Source organism: Rhodnius prolixus, unplaced genomic scaffold (genome assembly GCF_049639745.1).
Source record: "Rhodnius prolixus isolate KJV_2025 unplaced genomic scaffold, Rpr scaffold_11, whole genome shotgun sequence".
Lineage (NCBI taxonomy): Eukaryota > Metazoa > Arthropoda > Insecta > Hemiptera > Reduviidae > Rhodnius > Rhodnius prolixus.
In genome coordinates this window covers 10,325,962-10,348,013 of record NW_027411625.1, presented here as the reverse complement: position 1 = coordinate 10,348,013, position 22,052 = coordinate 10,325,962, and the positions used below count along the sequence as shown (strand labels likewise).

Here is a 22,052-nt window from a genome sequence, read left to right as displayed (position 1 = left end):
ATATAGAAATAAACATTTTTGAATTTTTGAAAAATTGTATATTTCCAAAAAGAAAAAAGAAAAAAAAGACATTTGAAACAAAGTAAAAGCAAAATAAAAATAAATTATACAAGTAAAAGATAGTAATCGCACAGTAAACTTATATTATTTACAAATACAAAGAAATTAATTTAACTAAGTAAAATTGTTTTATATAAATGTCAACCTATTTTAAATATTATACTTAAGAATTCCATATTTTATAGATATCAAAGAAAACACCTTCTTGTTTTTTTTGTTTTTGATTGTGAGACTGTTCATCTTAAGGGATTGGTTATGCTATTTGAAACAAACATGAGATGGTTACAAATACCATAATAACCTTCACAAGTCTGTTATCAAAATATTCTGATCAAAATGTGGTCTAATAAATTATATAATTCCAAATAAGGTACAAGAATATTTAAAAAAATTAATAAAATACACAACCTTTATTTACAAGGTGTGTTCTTTTTACCACGAAAGTTGGGAGGTAACACCTGGACCTGCCATGAGGATATTTCTTTTTTCTACTAAAATGGTTTGGAATAATGCGACTGTTCAGAGCTGGCGTTAAGTAAAATAGTTTGCTCCATCGAACTTCAAAAAATGGCTGCACGGAAACAAGTTAAATGATTCAATCAACTTCCAATTGTGAGATTTTGGGCAAGCGAAAGGTTAGATGCACTTTAATTGTACGAGAAATGGATATGGACTGTTCTTTTCCAAACCAGGATGCGAGAAAATTCTTATCAACCTAGTGCCACAACCAACCCAAACTCTAACACACACACATATACACAAAGCCGGGAGCAAAGTAATTTTACGTGCAGCCCACAGTCTTGTATGCTTTTTTTAAGTACTTGTGAAGAACATGTGGTTTGCAACAATGAATAAGGCAGGCCACGTGTTTTTTTTTTTTTCTTCAAATAACAAACTTTTCTGTTTTTCACAGTATTTAAGGTACAAAAAAAAACAAATCTGAAATTCTGACAACAACCAGATCAAAAGTGGCATATCTAAAAATCCGTCTTAAACTGAATGCAGTTCTATTATGGGAACTACAATTGAGATGTGGGCAAAGTTCTCCTGGGGAATGGCATATATGAAAAGGAACAAAACTGCGAAGAGGAAGTAGGGCGAGATCAAACCGAATTCTGTCTGACCTCCTTGTATGCTTAGTCCAGACAGGCAATTTTCCTCAATGGAAAAATATTTGTCTGAAGGTAAGACCATATTCACACCCTGAAGAAATAATTTTAGTCTAGCAGCTTAAGATAAGCTCTTGATAACAAGCTGTAAACATCTACACTACCTAGTTTATATGTCTCTCTCACAAACCTCATCCCACAATTATTATTCTAAAAGAACATCCTGTATCTTGACTAATACACAAAAACTTATTTATTAAATTATTATGTATTTATTCTTTTGAACATAATTTAAAACATTTTTTTTAAACAATTCACTCTTCCACTTTACTAGTAATTAAACATTTACAACTTTGTCATCATTCAATTATTTGTAGTTTTAATATAACATTTTAACAAACTGTGCCACTTTTGCTGGATTTTATCAAATTGTTTACATTTTGGGTGTGTGAATGTTTAGTCAACACAAAACACCCTGCTTGATGCTCAAAAGTAGCGCAACACTTGATTTTTCAAACAAAAATTATCTGTTCTTACGAACTTATGTCTTTCTTTGAATAAAACTATTTTAATTAATGCACGTTAAGATCTCAGTTCATTAGCGCTAAGAAGAGCCTTCTCAGAACCATTTTGGTCTTCGATGAGTGCCCTCTCCTTAAAGACATCACTGCCCATCGCCGCACGATAATAAGACAGTACCCGGTAGAAAAATCATTAACCACTTCCTTCTTACATTTCCTACTACCATATTTCTTACATTAACTATTTACACGTCCTATTTCCTTCCTTCTTAAAAAATTATTCATCTCTTTCCGGTTCTGACATTATCATAGCCAACGCCATTAACTAGCATTCCACCGCTGTACTTTAAAAAGCTCTCGGACACCCTCACTGGTTTCTATCCGCGCGCGAGGCTAAAATAGATTTTTTTTTTAATTGTTTTATTCAATTCACACAAGTAGGTCTTCTATCTTTATTTGAAACATTTTTCTAGGATACTTTTTTATAGAAGAGAGGTTTTGGAAAAGCTGGGTGACGTTATGTAAGTGTTCTGTCTTGCCATTTCAGGTATAATGTAATAATTGTTCGACAGAAAATATCAGAAAAATGAGACTGTTTATTCTATCCTATCGGATAGCCAGGACATGCAATTAATTAGCAATGTTCTTTTATGATCAGCTGTAATATGGCTCAACATACTCAATGGCACAGACACACGAATCAAAGTCTTTCAGGCCTGGGTGTTAGGACATTTGGCGTTCAAACGAAATGTCTACCACCATTAAATTGGGATATTAGCGCGCTCAGTCTTCTTCTCTCTTAAAGAGTAGTTCCCACCCTGGTCAAAGTTAATCCGGAATCCTAGATTACCGAGAACTTCCCAAAAATAATTTTTCCAAAGAAGTGTTTAAAACAAAAATTATAGTTCAATAAATCGTGCGATTAGTACATCAAGTTCTGTGAGTAGCAAAGGAGTAGGTTTCCAGATAAAACCTCAAAGCATAGAAAACTTTAAAAAATGCGCAGCTGACGGCAGTACAATGTTCTGGTGGCACTATATTTATGAATATTACCTAGTTCCAAAAAAAAAAAAATTACAAAGTTTCAAATAAAACTGATGTTTTATATGCATCCATAGTAAATAAAATTTAAAGAAAATCGTAGGTAAGTATTTTAAACAAACAAAAATCGCTTCAATAAAATTGACGGTTCTCAGCCAAACCTGGAAATACAAAGCAGACTTTAGACGGAAGCCTTCGCTTGCCACCTCTTCTCCAGAAATACTACAATATAAAGTGATCTAACTGACAAAATGTTTTAAATAAAAATTATCGGGCAAAATTTAAAGAAAAATCAAGGAATTAATCTTCATGAAAAGCTCCAAAAAGTGTAAAGTTCAGTCAGTAAAGTGGTCACTTACGATTGATCAATTTTGTTCAAAAGTTTATTCTCAAGTTCCGTGGTGGCATGTAATCCACCTATTAAATCTGGACTTAATGCGATTTTCTCTAGTCGATATGTGACCACAGACAGACATACACAACAATTTGCAAAAACATCCTTTGTACTCACAATGTATACCGAAAAAGTTAAAACCGTTTTGGATATAACGGAAATTTTGACAATATCCTCTTTCCAAATTATAAATTAATTGAATCACAATTTTATTGCGAATAAGTAATGTTCAAATATACTTTCTTTTTCTTTTTTTTTTTTGTCAAAAATCCAACTAAATCAAATTATGAAGTATAAAAATAAATAATAAAAAAGAACATTTTTTTTTTAAATATACATCGGAGAAACGATTAACGTAGAACCCGCAAACTTAAAAAGTACTTCCTTTAACAAACGTTACAGATTACTAGCAAAATTCGTAGTCAACCTTTCCACAAACATCAACAAAATAAAAACCTTACAATATAAAAGTTTCTTTCCACTTCCGAAGATTTTGTTTTTGTCCACGACACCTTGTAAAATACCGATAAAATAAATTCCTTTTGTTCAAAAATCTAATTACTTCCAGAAAATACTACAAGGCAGCTGAAATTTCGTTAACCCTGCTACCTTGGGAATAGGGTTGTCACTAGATAACTGGCACACAGATCAGCCACGCAACTGTTTGTTACCTTCAGCTTATTTAACTGTTATATTTTGTATATGTTTTGTATGTACACATTCAACCCGTATAAAGTAAGTATGAACATTTTATTACAAACTTAAGTACACAACGATTTGTTCCAACAAGAAATTTCGATTTGAAAAATTAAGATATGCGCCTAAATATTTTGAGCAGCAGTGGTAAATTAATTACAAAGATTGTTTATAGTTAAATAAATTGTAGCAAAAATTAATTTTTAATATTAATAACCTCCACCCACTTTGAATTATTATGTTTTTTTAATTAGGTCCAAATGAATATTTTTTATTTATTTACTCTTTTTATATGTATTAATTTGATTTTTTATTTTACAGCTAAAAATTAATTTTCATTAATTGAAATTAAAATAAATTTCAGAGAGGATTTTCAATTTTTTGTTATGCTTTTGTTATACAATATATATATATATATATATATATTTTATATATTTATATTAATATATAATATATATATATAAATGTTTTAAATTAATTCTAAACCCCAAAAAGAAATTAACAGAAATGAAAATCTAAAGATTTACATTTTTTTAAAAATTATTCTTAATTTATAACCATTTTTTCGTGATTCTTTTTTTTTCATTAATTTAATCCAAAAATTAAAATTAAATTTTAATTGGATAGGACCTCTTTGCAGATAGTAGGAGACACTCCTTAAAAATAAATAACTAAATTTTCGTCCTTTGAAATATTTAGATCATACCTACTAATAATGAATACATGTTCACCTTTACCTCTTTTCCATGTTGCTTTGGATGATTGAAATAATGATTGTCTCAATGAATTGTAGGCTAAGCTCAAGAAGAAATGACCGTAGGTAACACTGTAATAAAATTCAGGCCTACAGGACAGTGGTTTGAGGCTACGAAACAGACGGCCAGTAACAGCGGAAATTGAAGAAGCTATGTTTGAGCTCATTGCCGATCTACCAGCACTGCAGCTATTCTTAAATTTAACTCTGATCAGTAAGGACTTAAGATCATCTTATTGGAAATATGGCGAAAATTAAGAATATGAGAGGAAAACCAGCACCCAGAAGAGTAAAGTTTAAGGTTTTCGCCAGCAAATTGATCTGTCGTCGGTCAGTAGAAGACTGGTATTTCCACTTTAGAGGCCAGTCACTGGAAGCTTGCAATGTGAAACACCCTGAAGGATTCATCTATCTCGAGTTAGTCAAAAAAAGGGTGAAGTTCATAGCTACAAGAGTCTAAAAGAAAGGATTGGCGTGTACTAAGATGATGAATTATGGGTGACTGGAGCTTGCAATGATAACAGTACAGCCATGACGGTTGAACTACGGCTAGAGAAGTTGAAAAAAGGGCAGAGTTCACTGCTACAATAAGTTCAAAAGAAAGGCTTGCATATATTTAAGTAAGTGAGAAACGACTGAGAGCTTGCACTGATTGACAACCATGAGGATTCAACTATCTCGATTCTGTTCGGAGCTGCAATGAGACAAGGAGTGCCTCAAGTTTGTCAGAAGTGATTGGGGAGTTGCCTTGAGACAGATCTACCCAAACTAAGAACCAGGATCACGAAAAAATTGGCTGTAATTGTATGTTTCAAAAGAGTGACTTACTGCATGAAGTAGTCCGGATGATCGGAATCCTTCTCGAATCGCTTGGCCTCCTCCTGCATACTTTCCTTGATCTTCATGATGGCGGCTGACTCGGTCTGGTCGTTCTCGGGCGGGCCGCCAAAGCCGGACAGGTTGTAGTCGCCCATGCCGGAGCCAGAGTCCTCTCTAGGAGTGCCAGGTCCTCCGGCAGGAGAGTTCTTCATGCCATCCAGTCCATCGCCGGACATGACTGGACCCATAGTGTTGGGCCCCATCGGACCCATCGGTCCAGCTTCACCAGTGCCACCCATAGAAAAATCACCTGGCATACTTCCACCTGGCACAGGCTTCATCATTGTGTACATATTCTCTCCACCGGAGTTAGAGGAGTCCTGTGGACTCTGCATGATAGGTGTCCCCGGCCCAGGAGGGCCAGAAGACCCAGGTGGTCCGCCATAGTTACCCGGCGAAGATGAGGAGTAGTTCATTGGGGTTGAAGTGTTTGGCTGCCATTGTGGACGTGACATTGACATTGGGTGCATACCCGGTGCACCTGGAGCTGGACCGGGGCCCATGCTAGAGTTTGGCGGTGGGCCGCGAAGGCCAGGGCCGTAGCTGCCTGGTCCCATCGGGCCCATACCAGGTCCTCTTGGTGGGTTCATGCGTGGATTCATGCCGGCCATACCTGGAGGTCCTTGTCGTCCGGGATCCATGCTGTTGGGCATCATTGGCTGGCCGGGCGGCCCGTTGTACTCGTTACCCAGCTGCGGCATCCGGACTCCAGGCCGAGGTCCGCCTGGATACCTGGGTCCCATGAATGGCTGGCTGGCCATCATCTCCGTATGTGGAGGCGGAGGCTGCGGGTGAGGAGAGGGCTGCGATGATGGGTGAGTGGGAGGTGATGGTCTCATAGTGCTGTTTGGGAAGAAGCCAGGGGGCATTGGGCCGCCGGGCATGCCGTCACTCGAGGGTATCTGGCCCAGCGGAATGGGAGCTGGGCCTGTGTTGTGGGCAATGCCATTTACACCATAGCCAGAGTTGACGAACCCGTAGTCGTGGAAAGCCTTAGCCTCGCTGGAGTGCTCGCAGGTGTCTCGGCGTTCTGGCGCAGCGCAGTATAGGTCCCAGAAGACACACCACCAGGAGTGTAAGAACCCAGGCGGCTCGCCGAGTGTAATGTTCTTCTCCCATCTGATCTCACTAAGAAAAGTCTGTGCTGCCTTTTGTGCACCCACATGCAATAAATATTCATATACGTACAAGGCTAGTTTTTCCCTGGCCTGTGCGTTCGAGGGTACGGTGGAGCCTTTGCCCTTGGCGTACATGTTCACTTCCGACTTGAGCAACTTAACACTCGCGAACTCAGTGACTCATCCAGAACACCCTCATATACTCACACAGTAAGAGTACTTTAAGAGTTAACACGATAAAAAAAAAGTACACTTACACAGTGTACAGCTGAGTCAAGTACAATATAAACAGCCCAAAAACTAGTCACCCATCAACTCTTCACTTAATTTATTTATTGATTTCAACATATAAATACTTTTTAAATTTATTTAATTTAATTTAAAGTGCGAATTTAATTAGGTGAAGCGAGCGAAAAACTGTTGTACAAATTAATGGACAAAAACAATGTTCCGAGCTGTATTGCAAGCAAACTACCAAGTCAATACGGACAAACACGGCAGCAATCAGTGTAGCCACTAACGAACTAACTCTCATTCATGATCTAAAAATTGTTTATTAAAAAAGTTCTTTTATTCATTTTTTTACATTATGTTTAACTTTGATTCGTTAATTAAAAATCAAGAAACAAAATAATATTTTTACAAGAGGGGCCCCTTAAACATTTTTTTAATTTTTTAAAAAGTGTAGCACCTTACCACTACTGTTCAGTAAGAAAGAAAGGTTCACTATTATATTTTTAAAACAAAATTGCATATAGATTATTAAAAAAATGAAAAATCTTTCGGTTAGTGAAAAAAATGATGTCACTGTAAAGAGATTTGAAACGCCCCATCCACTTCAGCTTCCTATAAGAAATGGTAATATGTTCAAATCGACTGTGGTATGTACAGTCAGTGTTTGTTCCTAGAGTGATTACAATAAATCAAAAAGTAATTTTAAGATTTCTATACGCTTTTCGCAGGGAAAAAAAGAGGAACAATAGCCCTATTAAAAGTTATAAGGAAGTATCTCTTTCTTCAAAATTGGAATTGTGAGTTATCTGCTACCAGGTTTGCAGTAAGCATGTATTTTTTTAAGCATTATATTTTATTTATATGTTTAAACTTGTTTCATTTCTTCAAATAATACTTAATCTCGATATTATTTAGGAACTAAATAAAATTGACGTTTTTTAAAGGAACCTACGCTACAAATGCTAATGACTAAAATTCTCAAAGCAATGTAAGAGAAAATTTAAAGCAACAGTTTCTTTTAAGGAATATTACTGCAAAAAAATTGTAAAACCCACAACGAGTAAAATTAAAGACTTGAAACTTTCAATAATTTTTTTATTTACATTAATGATAGTAAATTCATTTGCATTAAAATAGTAAATAATTTCAACGGAGGCAACAATTAAGAAGAAACTTAATAATGCTTTATTTCGTAATCGTGAACAATAGACCTTCAAAATGAGATGAGGGAAACATCTTAAGCGCCAACATATCATATCCCATGAATGTTTTATTTTGTTTAATTTAAATCGGGACAACGCCCGGCCTAGGTAAAATTTTTGTCCGTTTATTTTTTATTTTTGTTTGTAAAACGGCGTGACAAATTGTTGCACATTGAGGGCGAGAATTATCTTGTTAAAAGATGGCAGCACTTGTTGATCCCATGAAGATCTCGTCAATGTCCTGCTGAGCAGTGAATTGAACCAGAGAGGACCTAAATCTAATGCCTATGCACTCCACACCTATAACTGGTGCTTGGGCTCGAGCAGCAAAAAAAAAAAAGTGCCTTTCACCCTAAAACCTTGTCACCATCCATCAGCAGTTTTATCGCCGTAGAGAAAACTAGACTCGTCACCAAAGATGATGTGGTTTTACCCAGCCTGCAGCCTTATGAATTGTGTCAATGGTATCCTTCGACATGGACAGTAGGAGTGAAGAGTAAATGACGCTATACAAAAGGAAACCGTTTGCAAAGACACCTTATTTTAAGACTTTTATCCAAACCACCCTAATAGTTCCAAAAGAGGTAAATCTCTTCCTTAAATTCATTTATCGGAGGCCTACGATCTTGCGTTGATTACTTATGCAAGGAAGTCCACTTCCAGCACAAGCGTATTGGATGCTTTTCTCAGACGAGACAGTCCATATTCGAAGTAGAAAAATACAGAAAAATTGTTTTGATTGAAAAAATTTACGTATTCTCGGAATGAGATACCTGCTTTAAGCATACCTCAATGGCAACCCTTTAAAAATTCGTTCAATTAGTCTATTTTATGCGAAGTTGAAGTTCAATGCTTTACTTTCACATAAAATAGTAGACTGATTATTTTATCTGATAATCCAAAAGCCACGATAGCCAATTAGAGGCAAACTAAGATTTATTGTGGAACTGGGTTTGATTACCGGTTCAGGACTTCAATTTTATCTAATGGAAAAATAAGAAATTTATAGCAATACACAATTGCTATTCGCCTCCATCCATAACAATTAATTCAGCAGTTGTATGTAACTATATTATATAGAAAATTTGGGAATTTCAACTTTTATAGAAAAAAAGAAAAATATTATGTTGTAGAAAAATTGGCAGTTGTACGTAAAACCCGCCTGAAAAAATAAGCATTATGTAAACCCACTCCGGGCCTTGTTTGGTCTGTAGCCGGGTAGTTTCTCTTTTCACCTCGCAATGCGATAGATTTCAAAAATTACAAAAGTTAGCCTAAAACCCCGAAGTCGATGCCCTCAAAAATAATATTAGAAGTTGTACTGAATTAAAGAGCGTTGCTGTCAGTAGTTAATATAATCAAACTTTGTAAGATTCTTTGAGATAGCAAAATCATAATTTGGGCATTTGAGCTTTCTTCAAAAAATAGTATATGATTAAAAACGAAATCCACTTACCTTACGACATCGAATATGCGAGCAACCAAGGTCGTAGTCTGGCCATCCGTCCAAATCCATATCATTTCCACAGACAAATCCATCGCCGGCCCACCCAATCTTGCACTGCAGGACACAACAGACAAATAGTACCCTATCAAGGATCCTTGAACTCAAACGGGTGACTATTTTAACTCAACAAAGTGAGTAGATTTACTATTTTATCGGATTTATAAAGCAAATGACCAATTTTCAATAGCAAAAAATCTGGTGTGAATACCAATATATATTTTTCTAACAGCAATAATTGCATCGAGGGCGCTAATGACCACCGCAGTTAAAAAGAGCATTTTCATTAACAATTGAACTTTGCAGAACATGTAATAAGGTGAATTAGATCTGCTACAAATTAGACTTCAGATATGTAATGTTAATTTGCTCTCTCTACTAAAACTAGTAAGAGAAATTATTGGATGGTGTTCAATTTTCAAACAAGTTGCCGGCAAAAATATTTGATTAGAGGACCCTATAGTACAAAAAGTTGTTTTTTGAAAATGGTTTCAAAATGTATGGGTACAAAATTTTAAAAACTAAAAGTGACAGGAAGATGAGACTTCATGTTGCCATTGGACCCTTGAGTAAATTTGATTGTAGCTTAGCGATCAAAATCTCTCAATTAAATAATCATTCTGAATGGCTAGTTCACGTTTAGAGATTTTTTAGAAAATATCTCTAACGATTTCTTTTAAACATTCTATTCTCAATTTGCTTATGTTGGTCTAACTTTATTACTGTTATTTTATTATTATTATTTTGTATTGGACACCTTGACGACTGTGGTGATTAGCGCCCCATTATTACTATCATAATTAATCTGTAAATCTTAGTCCGATTTTAATAAAATTTGGCAGGATGAAGGGATTAGGGCTCCCCTACGTAACATTAAAGTATCATTCTATTCTGAATCCTACTAAAAAGAAGTACAGCAATAATTTCAAATTATCGACAAAACGATTTTCAAGAAATTCAATTCGAAATTTTAGGTGAATATGGCTTTTAGAGGTCACAATGATGTAAATACATTCGGATGGGAGTTTGCCCTACGTGATTAAGGCTCTTCTAAATTATTATTTATGTTAGTTCTTCAACTATCAGCCCGATTATGATACAATTTGGAAGGGAGAAGTGTTTAGAGATTGTCTAAGTGACATTAAAGTGCCAACTTACTCCTAAAAGTACTTTGGGGAAGTATTGCAATCGTTCCGTATTTCAGTATAATTTCTCTTCCTCTTTTAGGGAGAACTACATTATGTTCATTATGTGAACTCTGTACATTATGTTGTAATTGCAGTTTAGTTTTGTTTCCTCTCTTAAGTGGAAATATTATTTTTACAGTTTAATTTCTCATAAAAAAAAGTACTGTCGTCGCAATTTTCTTTCATTTATCCCTCTTAATGGGAAGTGATTATTTATCACATTATCACAAAACGTTTCTTTCTGTCTCCATCTTCTTCCTACTAACTTGTAACAACTCCCTCTTATCTTTTCTCTCATCTTTATTTCTTCCTACAAACTTGATACTATTCCCTCATAATTTTATTTCCCTCTAAGTTTTCTTCTTACTAACTCTTTACCACTCCTCCACATCTTTTCTTTAAGTTTTCATTTTCTTTCCATTTGCTTGGTACTACACACCCCTAATTTTTTGCGGTTTAATTTTACTGTATGTGTTGGTATTAACTTAGTACCAACAAAAACAATTCTATAGTTTGAATCTTCTTTCACAGCTCAATACCGCTCCTCCATAACTTTTCGATCAGTCTCCATCTTCTTGCGTCCAACTTGGTCGTTTTAGCAGCTTCGTTGAGTTCTAAGTAGTCCTTTCACTAACTTGGTTCACTCCTAAAACTCTGAGCACATTCTACAGATTGCATCTTCACAATAACTTGATACCAGTCCCCTATAACTTCTCTTACACGAGCATCTCTTGAAGTACTAATCCCCTATAATTTTAAATTGCTTCTGTGGAATTTTTGGGGTCAACAGTAGTAGTCACAGTACAGCCGCTACACATATAAAGTTAAAATATAAATATTGCTAATTTTAAATGTTAAAATAATCTGTTATCCAGATATGCAACTTTACAGAATACACTTTTAAAGATTTGGAATTTTCTGCAAAACGGCACTATCGATTACCTTTGAAGTTTGAATATCTAAATAAATTTATTCATTACTTTCATTTGATATCAATCGTTATAAATTATAATAAAACATAAATAAAATAATTGTGATGAAAATAAAACTTTGTTTTGTTTAAATTTTAAAATTTGTATTGACTACTTTTGCATTTTGTTCTACTTTTGTTTAGAAAGTTTTCTTCTTTTTCCAAATGAGTTAATTAAATTATAAAATGGTATACCTGATTACCTTCTTTAAGAAGAGCCTCAGCTCTGCCGGCTGATTAGAGCTAATTGTTTTTTACTATTAATTGTACGCGTTTGTTTATAGCTTAATAAATGGCTAATTAATTTATGCATTTTTAATAACAGATCTAACAGTCTCGTAAAGTATTCGAAAACTCTTTAATCAGAAAATTAGTGTTTAAAATTATGTAAACTCAACCAACAGTCCAACAGTTATTAGCAAAAATAAATTTTAATTTTTTCACCTTGCAAGAGTACCGTCGATAATCGGTGTTCAAGCAGACTGCATTTGCATGGCACCTTGTGCCATCCGGGCAAACTCCAGGATCATGTTTGCAACCAGTAGATTGGTTGCCAATGAATCCATCACGGCATGGCCCACAGCTGTATGAACCCTAAATCAAAATAATCAGGCAACTTGCCTTCTCAATTCTCCAAAATAGCCTTACAAAACAAAAATCTTGATCCGTGTCCTTTAAACTAACCTCAGTGTTGATACACACAGAATGCAAGGTGCAACCGCCATTCTGGCCATCTGCACATTCGTCAATATCATAACAAGTCTGGCGATGTCTTGAACCAGAATTTAACAATTCCAATCCGATTCCATCATGGCCGCCTGAGCCGGAATACCCAATCGGGCATGGTCCACAACGATAGCCGGGTATCAGGTTAGTGCATTCTACGCGTGGATCGCACGGCTCTGCCAGATCGCACTTAAACAAGTATGTTAATTAGAAAGTTACAGGCAAGGAGACCCACTCTAACCCACTGAGAACATCAATTTTAGGTTGTCTTGTGCTGTCATATTTACAATAATTAGTTTTTTTGTGAAATTAGAACCTGGGTTACATCTTGAACCAAATGTAATTGCTCTACAGACACCTCTGCAGGCTCTCTAGTGTGTTGTGATTCCAGTGATTTAGATATAGTAAGTGGCCTAGAAAAGCTGTTTATAGGTTTATATAGGTATAATACCACTTACTTCGTCGATATCATGACAGTTTGTACCGTTGCCAGAGTAGCCGTCAGGACAAGATCCGCAAGTGAAATATGGAGGCTCGTTAGTATTTTGACATTCAACACCTGCATTAAAAAAAATCACCGATTGTTGACAGACTCACCCACAGAATGACCTAAAATATTATGTACGTAGTACTAAGTAAGTTACCTGGTGAGCACGGATGAAGATCACAGCCAAGTCTACGTTTGCAACGTTCGCCATTGCCAGTGTACCCGGCTGGACAAGGCCCACAAAGGAATCCTCCATTTGAGGTTTCATAGCACTTCACTCCTGCAACATGAGAAGCAGGATCACAATCAAAATTCAGAATATCCTTTAACTAAAAGTGCATACACTTGGCAATGATCAACAACTAGTTGAGTTTATTAGTTAGTGACCTTACGCTGCTCTGGACTACAGTACATATATAGTCACATGTTTTAATGTTATGTAAGACCACACTCACAGAATGAACACCTTTTATAGATGTTCAGTTCAGCTCAGCAATGTCTAGTTCCAAACCTGCGGCCGCTACTCTAAAGAATTAGCAAAAATCAATTAAATTTTAAATATATAAATAAATTCAATTAGGATTTATGATTCTGGGATATCTTTGTATTTGATGTCAAATCACGCAATTTAAATTTAAGAAAAGCTTTTACAAAAGATTAATATTATTTCTAAAATAACAAAAAATATTATTAAAATATGAGAAAATTATAAAAGATTTAGTAAAATAAGTGAAAGGTATTGCAGAACCATTGTTAATAGGTTTTGTCCAGCCATGAGTCGTTTTCATTGGACAGGGCGTGATTATGCTAGACGTGTACATGATCCGCCCTCAGGCTGTAACCATACTAGATTGTGATTGGCCAATACTTTAAACCTAATAATTTCAATGAAATAATTAATTAATTTTTTTTTTTTAACATTTCTCCCATAGGTATTTGACAAACTTTCGATTTAAGCAAGAAAAAAAAATTCCTTAAAAAACACGATAAATAATATTTCTTTTGGAATAATACTTTATGTTTTGCACAATTATCATTAAAAAAAGACAAAAAACTTGAGAATTTGTATTGTTAAATCGTCAAATAGTTAAAAGATGAATGGGCATATTGTAGACTTGTAAGGCGCCATTAAATAGGCGGTAAGCTTTATACTTCATCTGGTGGAGAGCTCTAGCGGCAATTTCTGTAAATATGAATAGTGTTTCTAAATTCGCATTTATCCATGTTGACGACTCACTAGACTTTTTTAAACATTGTATTACCTTATATTTGAGTAATTGTATTGTATTATTTTGGTTATAAAGTTTTTAATCATTAAGCTATTTTTTTTCCTTATACATTTTTAGTTATTAATAATTATCAAGATTTATAATAAAGTTACTATTATTAACATTTAACTGGCTATAAACCCGTTTATAAATTAATAAATATCGGTGTGCCTGAGCATCTAGAACCACAAAACATGAATTATTCCCGATATCCGAATATTTATTTATCATTAGCTACGTATAAATTTGTTCCAGTAAAGGAACAAATAGAAAAATCTATCCAAAAGGTACAAAAATCTCATTAACGAAAACTTACAGTTTAAAAGTCAAGTATAATGGTTGATTAAACGACAAAAGGTACACAAATCAGCAAGTACCCAACATTTCATTCATACTTTAACTAGTAATTTCACCCATTTTGAAACTTTCGAAAAAGCTTAGGTTTTATTCAAATTTTATAACACATTTACATTTACAAAATATTTCTTCAGTACACAATTTTAGCACACAATTTAACTTAGATTATAATAGAAGGTACGAAGCTATTAATGCTCAGGTTTTAAAAAAAACACTAATAACAAATTATGACGCCAAAAAATTTAATTTAATTTATAACTGAAATTACGAAGTATGAATGAAATGTTAGGTACTTGCAGATTTGTGTCCCTTCGGTCGTTTAATCAACCCTTGTACTTGACTTTTTAAAGAGTAAGTTTTTGGTTAAGGAAGATATAGAAATTAGTTATTTAATTTATTTAATCACTGAAGGAAACATATTTGAACAAACCTGGATAGCACGGTTGATCGTTGCAGGTAATACCTGGCGTGCAGTAGGCTCCATCGCCTCTGAATCCTGGTGGGCACATGCCACACTTTACGCCATCTTCCAAGTCTGTACACTGCACGCCTGGGAAACATGGAGCCGGATGACTGCTGCACGTGATTCTTCGTGAGTCTTCGTATACTGTTGTGACATAAGGCAGGTTAATTATGTTAGCAATGCAATCACGTCATAATATATTTTCCTCGTTGCCTAGTCATTTCTATTACACCCACACAGGTTTATTTTAGTTGTGCAGTAGATTGCAATAGCCTTAATCATGTTCACAGATATGTATAATTTCACAGATCTTTAGTAGGGAAGGAGTTTCTTACTCATGCGGCACGTTTTTCAGGCATCTAGTACAGAAGGTGTCAATTTGCCAACGCTACTTTAAGAAAGTCATATTTCAGCATTAATGCATGCCTTAGTTGGACTGTTTTTCTAAAACTAAAGTTCTCTTGACTTTAAAAATTTCAATTTAATTCAAGTAATAATTGTTTATTATTAATAAAGAATAATAATATTAAACAAACGCTATATGTTACGTCAACAAATGTAATAATCTTATTAAAACATTGCGGTAGGACAGTTGTACAAGAGTTGATCATCAAAACTGAGCGTAATGTTGAAAATCATATGAATCTGTCGGGGCAGAATGAAGTTAAATAATGCTGCTGTTGCTATAGGTCTGAGAGAATCTAAAAACAATTTACTGGCTATCTTAGAACTATGGGAAAGGAGAAAAGGAGATGTAGAAATGAAGCACATGGACCTCACTTAACACCACAATGCATTCTATCAAACCTGAATAAAATCTATCTAACAAGCACTTCTGAAGGAATAGTGGCATGTGATGAGAAGTAGGTTGGCTAGACGAAATTGCTGAGAACTTTTGTAGAAAGGTAAAGTAATGTCAATACTTTCAGGCAGGTTTTACGTCCATTTACAAATTAGGTATCGTAGACGGAGATGACTAGCAAACATACTTTACTATAAAGTTCTGATATTAACCAGTAAATAAAATCCAAGGCCTAAGCCGGTAATAGAACCTAGTACCACAAACAGCTTGCAGGCCTCGTCTCTATTCTGCTCGGCTACCGAGGCGCCTAATTTAAACATGAGAACGTTTGTAAATGTTTGGATTACTTGTCAGATGACATTTCCGGTAGGTTGAAAGTGACAATCTGAGAGAAAGAGACAATTGACAGTATTTTGCGTTATTCTAGAACAATAAAAGCTAATTCATCATAAATTCGTTGCCAGTAAAATTTCCAAAAGTTGCACACAGTTTCATTGCAGTTATACAAAGCTTGGTCACACCCTTTAAAAATGAAGAACTTGACAGCACTGTAGGTCTTTTGCATCTACCCTGTTGTCCAGGTATAATTCCTTCTGACTACCATCGTTCCATAGCGCGCTTAATGTAAGAAGACTCAAACTTCATTCAAATTAAAAATTTAGTGCAGAATTGTTTTATTCCAAAGCTAGGGGTGGGAGATCCAACAGCTACCAGAAAGATGGCTTTTAACAGTCAATCACAATGGGGTTATTTCTGCATAAATTTAAAAAAGAAAATAATAAAAGGTAATACATTGCTTATTATTATTTTTTTAACCTTCATTTTTTTAGAGATGACTTTTTTTTAGGGCCTTATAATAAGTAAAGTAAAGACACTCAAGGCTGGACAAAGGAGCTTGGTTAAACAAATTAAACTTGAATAGATTCCATCAAAATTGTATATTTCACAAATAAAATGTACAAAAAAAAAAAAAATGTTCCAATCTATTTATCTAAATATTTGTTTTCAATAAGGCGCACTTTGTCGAGCCTTAGTGTTCACTGTGTCTTGTGAGAGAGAAGATTTTAATGCTTCTCACCTGGCCGACAGGGGTCGCAGTTCTCCAGGATCTGGCGTAGTGCTCTAGTCTCTGCTCTCTGCAAAACAGAATTGAACGACTAATAATAAAATAAAATCAGCTATTTTAGCATTTACTTCAAACCATCAATGGTACGCATTGTAGATGGTGTTTAGAGGTACACTAAACTATCTTCTTCATGCGTCAATGTCCTCATGGTGAGGACAATCTCAGAATGGTGAAGTTAATGGTATCCTAACTTTGCCATGTCACTAATCGACTCAACAGATTATTGTGTGAATCCCTTATTTATTTATTTTTTTTATCAGAACACTAGCAATAACTTGTGCATCTATTAATTTACCTGAGCTTCCAGTTCTTCTTGCAGTTTCTTGATTAGAGCAATCAATTGACTGATGGATTTTAATAAAACATTATCTGCAATCAAACAATTACAAACATCGTCACTGATAACCATTGAGCTTGCAACTGCACAGAACAACACTTAGGGGGCCTGAATAAGTAGTTATAGAACTCACTATTGAGTGTTCAAGCTGTAATTCACACATTCCTAGGCTCATAACATACATGCTAATTTAAAAATATCAACTCACCATCACAGTCATGGATGATCGGAATGTCACCTGAAAACAAAATGATAAAAACATATTTTTAACAGACTTAAAATCGAAAGATTAGATGTTTCGGGTTTGTCAAGGTTAAGTTTTAGGAGTTGTAATAAGTTATTGTTCAATAAAAAGAATATCGTCAAAATGGGACAAAACTCTAATAATATTCAAGAGTATCCTAGAGAATATGAAATGTCCTAGAATAATACATCTTATCATAAATGTTTCTTCGAAGTTGAGAATCAGGAGGCAGTAGAGCAGCAACTTGGTTATTCTGATGTCAGAGGCGAAGGGATTGTTATGGAACGCGTATCGATCGAGGACCTCTAAGGGAAATGGGCCTGAAGTGTTTGGGTTTGTAAACAGGTACACGGATCCTACGCATAAATTTCCTAGCATGTTCGGGGTAGAAATTCATGCGATAGTAAGATGTATTCAATTTCACCTAAACATAGAAATGTGCCAAATCTTCTTTTATGAACCCTTTTGTGGGTTAGGCATTGGATCGCTCCAGAAGAAGGTTAAAAAGGATAGAAGTTCTGCTGTGCCAAGACTGAGGCAAGTGAATATTTATTTAGGCGACTATAACCGGAAGACATCTGATCCCGGCTACATTTAGCGTAAAAATAGACTCTTTAGGCCGAAGGTTTTTCTTAAAAAACAATGCCGACTCTGAGAACAGATGGAAAGCTAAGCGTGGAGGTGATGCAGGAGGTACTATTACAATTCGTAACTGACTACAATAGCATCATTCAAGGAAGATTTACTCGTAGATGTCGAGCCGTCGAACGAGAATATAACCACCCATATTATGAGAGTTTTCAGATAACTCACGTTAAAAGAAGTGTTGCAGTGTTGCCTTATCTGGCAACAGTAATAAAATAAATCTATAAAAGTTGCTAATGCGTTCTAACTCCTTCGCTCCCCCAAAAAAATAAGGCGTATGAACGTATATCTCCAACTTGCAACCTTCAAATTGCATTTCATAGTGGCATAACAGCTCAACTAGTTACATTCTTCTTTTAAAGTGCCCAACTGATATTATTGTATGATAATGATATTATACTTGCACTATGAAAGAACCCTGACATAGATGGGGAGAAATTTGATGGAAATAATGTAGCAAGGTCATCCAGGTCATCTTTTACAGCCATCCTAATTCAGAATTAGCTCTGTCTACCATTTCTTTCCGATCTATTACTCACTTTGATGCGTGAGTAAATGTCATAAATCTAAGTTAATTTTGGGAGTGGAGTGCAAATGCATAATTTTGAGAGTTTAATTATTGGAAAGCCTAAGGAATGGTATCAGCGATCAGGAAACCAACAGTGACCGTCAGCTTACCTCGAATTGTAGGAGTCAAATCATTGTTAGCAGCGATGGATTCCTGTGCCATCATCGCATCATCGACCAGGCAATTCTTCCGTACATTAGATTCAGGATTCGCAACAATCGCCAACAAGAACTTCTCGTTCTTAGTCTGAAAATACGGAAAACATTGTAGAAATCAGTAAAGTCTTTTCTTACGCCTATTTATTACTCTTCTAACATTAGATTTTACTGAAACTGGGTTTGATTTAATACTGTGCTTACTTACAATTTTAAATATACTAGCTTTGTTAAACAGTTGTGCCAATCGTTGAGGTATGATCAGCCGTCCATATGGTACGCAATCCACTTCCAAACTGACAATAGTAACTCTATGGTACTGTTCAAATTTTACAAAAATGGATTGCAATTTGGTTTGATTTCTCGGTACATTCACATGGATATAGTCTTTATATTGGTTTGTTTTAATGATGACTGAAAAAAAAAGAGAACAAATTATTTATATTCGGTAGCCATGGCCGAACTGGCCAGCAAGGAGGAGACCTAGGCTAGAATTATTATTATTATCTTTAACAAAAACTAACAGTTTAAAAAGTCAAGTATAAGGGTTGATTAAACAACAAAAAATAAACAAATTAGCAAGTACCCAGCATTTCATTAATACTTCATTGATATTATTTAAGTAATTTTTCAGCATTTACTTTTCATTAATATTTTTTAGAATTTATTCGATGTCGCGGACCTTTATGCTGACCTTTTTTTATATATAAGTTGTTATTATTTTTTGCTGGCTTTCTACATTGCTTTTGCAAATCTTTACACCAGCAGACCATCATTTTACCACGAACTAGCACTCATCTGAGTGAAACGCAAAATCTTTAATTGTGGCTTTGTTCCGGAGCACTTTTTATAATAACGTAGATTATGCATATATGAAACATAGTGATGTTTTTTTTTTTATTAAGTTATAGAAATAAGGTAAAATGCAGAGCCGACTGAGTCAAACTTACTATGGAAAGAGCTACTGTCATATTATTGTATTTTATAAACAAATAAGAGAAATGAGCAGAATTATGAAATTAGTGTTACATGTATTGTATACTCACTTGGCTGTGACAATCAAATTCAGGCTGCTAATTAATGACCGCAGCAATCGATGCGCTCCCACAAAAACATATTGGGCTAACCATCAGAACTAATCTTTATCTTACTTATATTTAAATAAAACATAGGAAGTCTTTTTACTATTAAGAGCTTCTCGTTCTCAACTTCCCCGAAGAAGGCGTTCAGCAGCGAGTGAAGGCTCTGAAGCAGTCACGAATTCACCTTCTTCGGATCAGCAGTTTCTTTACAGTATGCCATACTTCATTTTTAAAACAACATAGTTACTTACACTTATTTCGAGCTCTTTCCCAGATGATCTCGAGCGACGACGAGCGCTGCATTTCATCTTCTTGGTTTCCAACAAATAAAATTTCCGTATTACCATATTGTTGGTTAGGTAGTTCTTCAAACAGTAGACCGAATTTGTCGTTTTGTAGCGCCGTCTTCAAAGTTGCATCCAAGTTTTTTACTAGATTTAACACAAACACAAACAAAATCTGCAGTGAACTCTTTATGTTGCTATTATTTCATTTCTAATGATAAAATTTTCTAATAATATTAAATTTTACTAAACTTGTTTTGTAATCTTTACCTGGCGGAGTCTCCCATAGAACTCCCAAGTAAGTAAATGTGACTAAGCAGCGCCGCCTCGAATCCGGAAGTATAATTCAATTTATGTATTCACCCTTTGAGTATTTTTTTTCGGGAAAGTTTTTCAAATAAACTTTCTTATTTATAATATTACTTTATTGAACGGATATATAAATTACAAAGAAAATATAATATGTAATCTGTCATGAAAAACCGTTTTAATAACTTAATAAAATAAAGTTAAGAAAAGTTCTAAATTAATTGACAAATAAAAAGAACCCACCCTATTCAGCTCAAAAAATTGGAACCAACTCTACCAAGAAAGTAAGTAAGATTCAAAATTTGTTCTGTAGACTTAAAACTCCAAACAGGGGGATTCGTGTTACAATGTTAGATTAAGTAATCGTGAGGGGCTTAATAATAATAATAACAATAACCGTTTATTAAACATTATATAGACACAAAAACTATAGTACAATACCTAAATCAGCCGCAGCTGTGGCCACCCTTGTATGATTCAAGTGGTTTGAATTTTATAGTTTTTACAAGTATTTGGAAATTGAGTTTTAATTAAGTTGTTATTTTCAATATAGGCGCCACTGAGCCGAGCGGTTAGAGGCGAGACCAGTAAAGCTAATATGCATTGTGGTACTGGGTTCGATTCCCCGGTCTTAGGCCTTGGATTTTATTTGATGGTTATTCAAAGAAATTTTACAGTAAAGTATGTTTGCTAGTCGCCTCCGTCCACGACACCTAATTGGTAGTTGGACGTTAAGCCCCGCCTGAAAAAGTAGGCGATTACTTTACTTTACTTACTTTTATTTTCAATATTATACACATTTCTTAACATTTTCTTTAATATTGTTGTTGCAAACAAACATTAAATAGATAGCACAACTCTTTCTTCCGTTTCTCGCTCCCCTTTTTGACTTGTTTATTAATTATATACCATCTAAGCCCCCTGCCTTACCACTTTTTAGTTGAATTTATACCAAATTCAACTTCTTGCGGAAGTATCTGTGGCAGTTCTTGAGTAACACGACTACTATTGTGTTCTTCTGGGGTTCTGTATAAGTTTTAAATAACTTGTTAAATAAACAAATAGAAAATATGAAGCAACTGGTAAATGAGTTAACCAGTTCAGTCCGATACAATAAAATCAGAATTACTAATATACCAGCTAAAACAGATGAAAATCTCTATTCTAGTATGAATAAAATTTCTTTTGCTATTGACATTGAAATGACAGAGGAAAAATTAGAAAGTTACTTTCGTTTAAAAGTTAGAAATTCGAATACTCACCCACCAATTATACGAGGGTCGTTTGAAAAGTCCGTGCAAAGTCAGAGAGATAGCACCACTGGCGCGTATCGAGGTTATGTTTAGTTAGTAGCATCTCTTGGAAGAACACACCCTAAGTTTCAGCCAGATCGGTCTATTTCTTTGTGTTTGGCATTCGTTTGAATCGAGGAAGTCGAGTGATTTTCAAAAACTGGACGAAAAAGAATTTCGTCTGTTGATTAAACACTACTTTATGAAAGGCAAAACGCCTCAGGAGACTAAAAAGAAG

The 22,052-nt window shown here is 34.8% G+C and overlaps 2 protein-coding genes across 2 annotated transcripts in view; both read right to left on the bottom strand.

Moving 5' to 3' along the window:
• Tsp (Thrombospondin) overlaps nt 1–22,052 on the bottom strand; it is a 36,791-nt gene that overhangs the window by 8,688 nt on the left and 6,051 nt on the right. Inside the window, exons 2-13 of the mRNA XM_074138089.1 lie at nt 20,181–20,360; nt 19,056–19,261; nt 18,803–18,938; nt 17,444–17,473; nt 17,194–17,267; nt 16,851–16,908; nt 14,938–15,114; nt 13,040–13,162; nt 12,854–12,954; nt 12,354–12,584; nt 12,114–12,263; nt 9,465–9,569 (exon numbers count right to left, since the gene is read on the bottom strand). Of these exons, the coding sequence (XP_073994190.1) occupies nt 9,465–9,569; nt 12,114–12,263; nt 12,354–12,584; nt 12,854–12,954; nt 13,040–13,162; nt 14,938–15,114; nt 16,851–16,908; nt 17,194–17,267; nt 17,444–17,473; nt 18,803–18,938; nt 19,056–19,261; nt 20,181–20,360 (1,571 nt within the window). The remainder of the gene's footprint in view (nt 1–9,464; nt 9,570–12,113; nt 12,264–12,353; nt 12,585–12,853; nt 12,955–13,039; nt 13,163–14,937; nt 15,115–16,850; nt 16,909–17,193; nt 17,268–17,443; nt 17,474–18,802; nt 18,939–19,055; nt 19,262–20,180; nt 20,361–22,052) is intronic.
• On the bottom strand, nt 309–7,099 carry Ssdp (Sequence-specific single-stranded DNA-binding protein). The gene is made up of 2 exons (XM_074138090.1): nt 5,404–7,099; nt 309–2,892 (listed from the first exon to the last, which is right to left on the bottom strand). Exons 1-2 carry the CDS (start codon nt 6,705–6,707, stop codon nt 2,883–2,885), a joined length of 1,314 nt encoding a protein of 437 aa, XP_073994191.1. The 5' UTR covers nt 6,708–7,099; the 3' UTR covers nt 309–2,882.

Coding starts and splice junctions, on each gene's coding strand:
- Ssdp (XM_074138090.1), bottom strand. CDS start 6,707: ATGTACGCCAAGGGCAAAGGCTCCACCGTACCCTCGAACGCACAGGCC.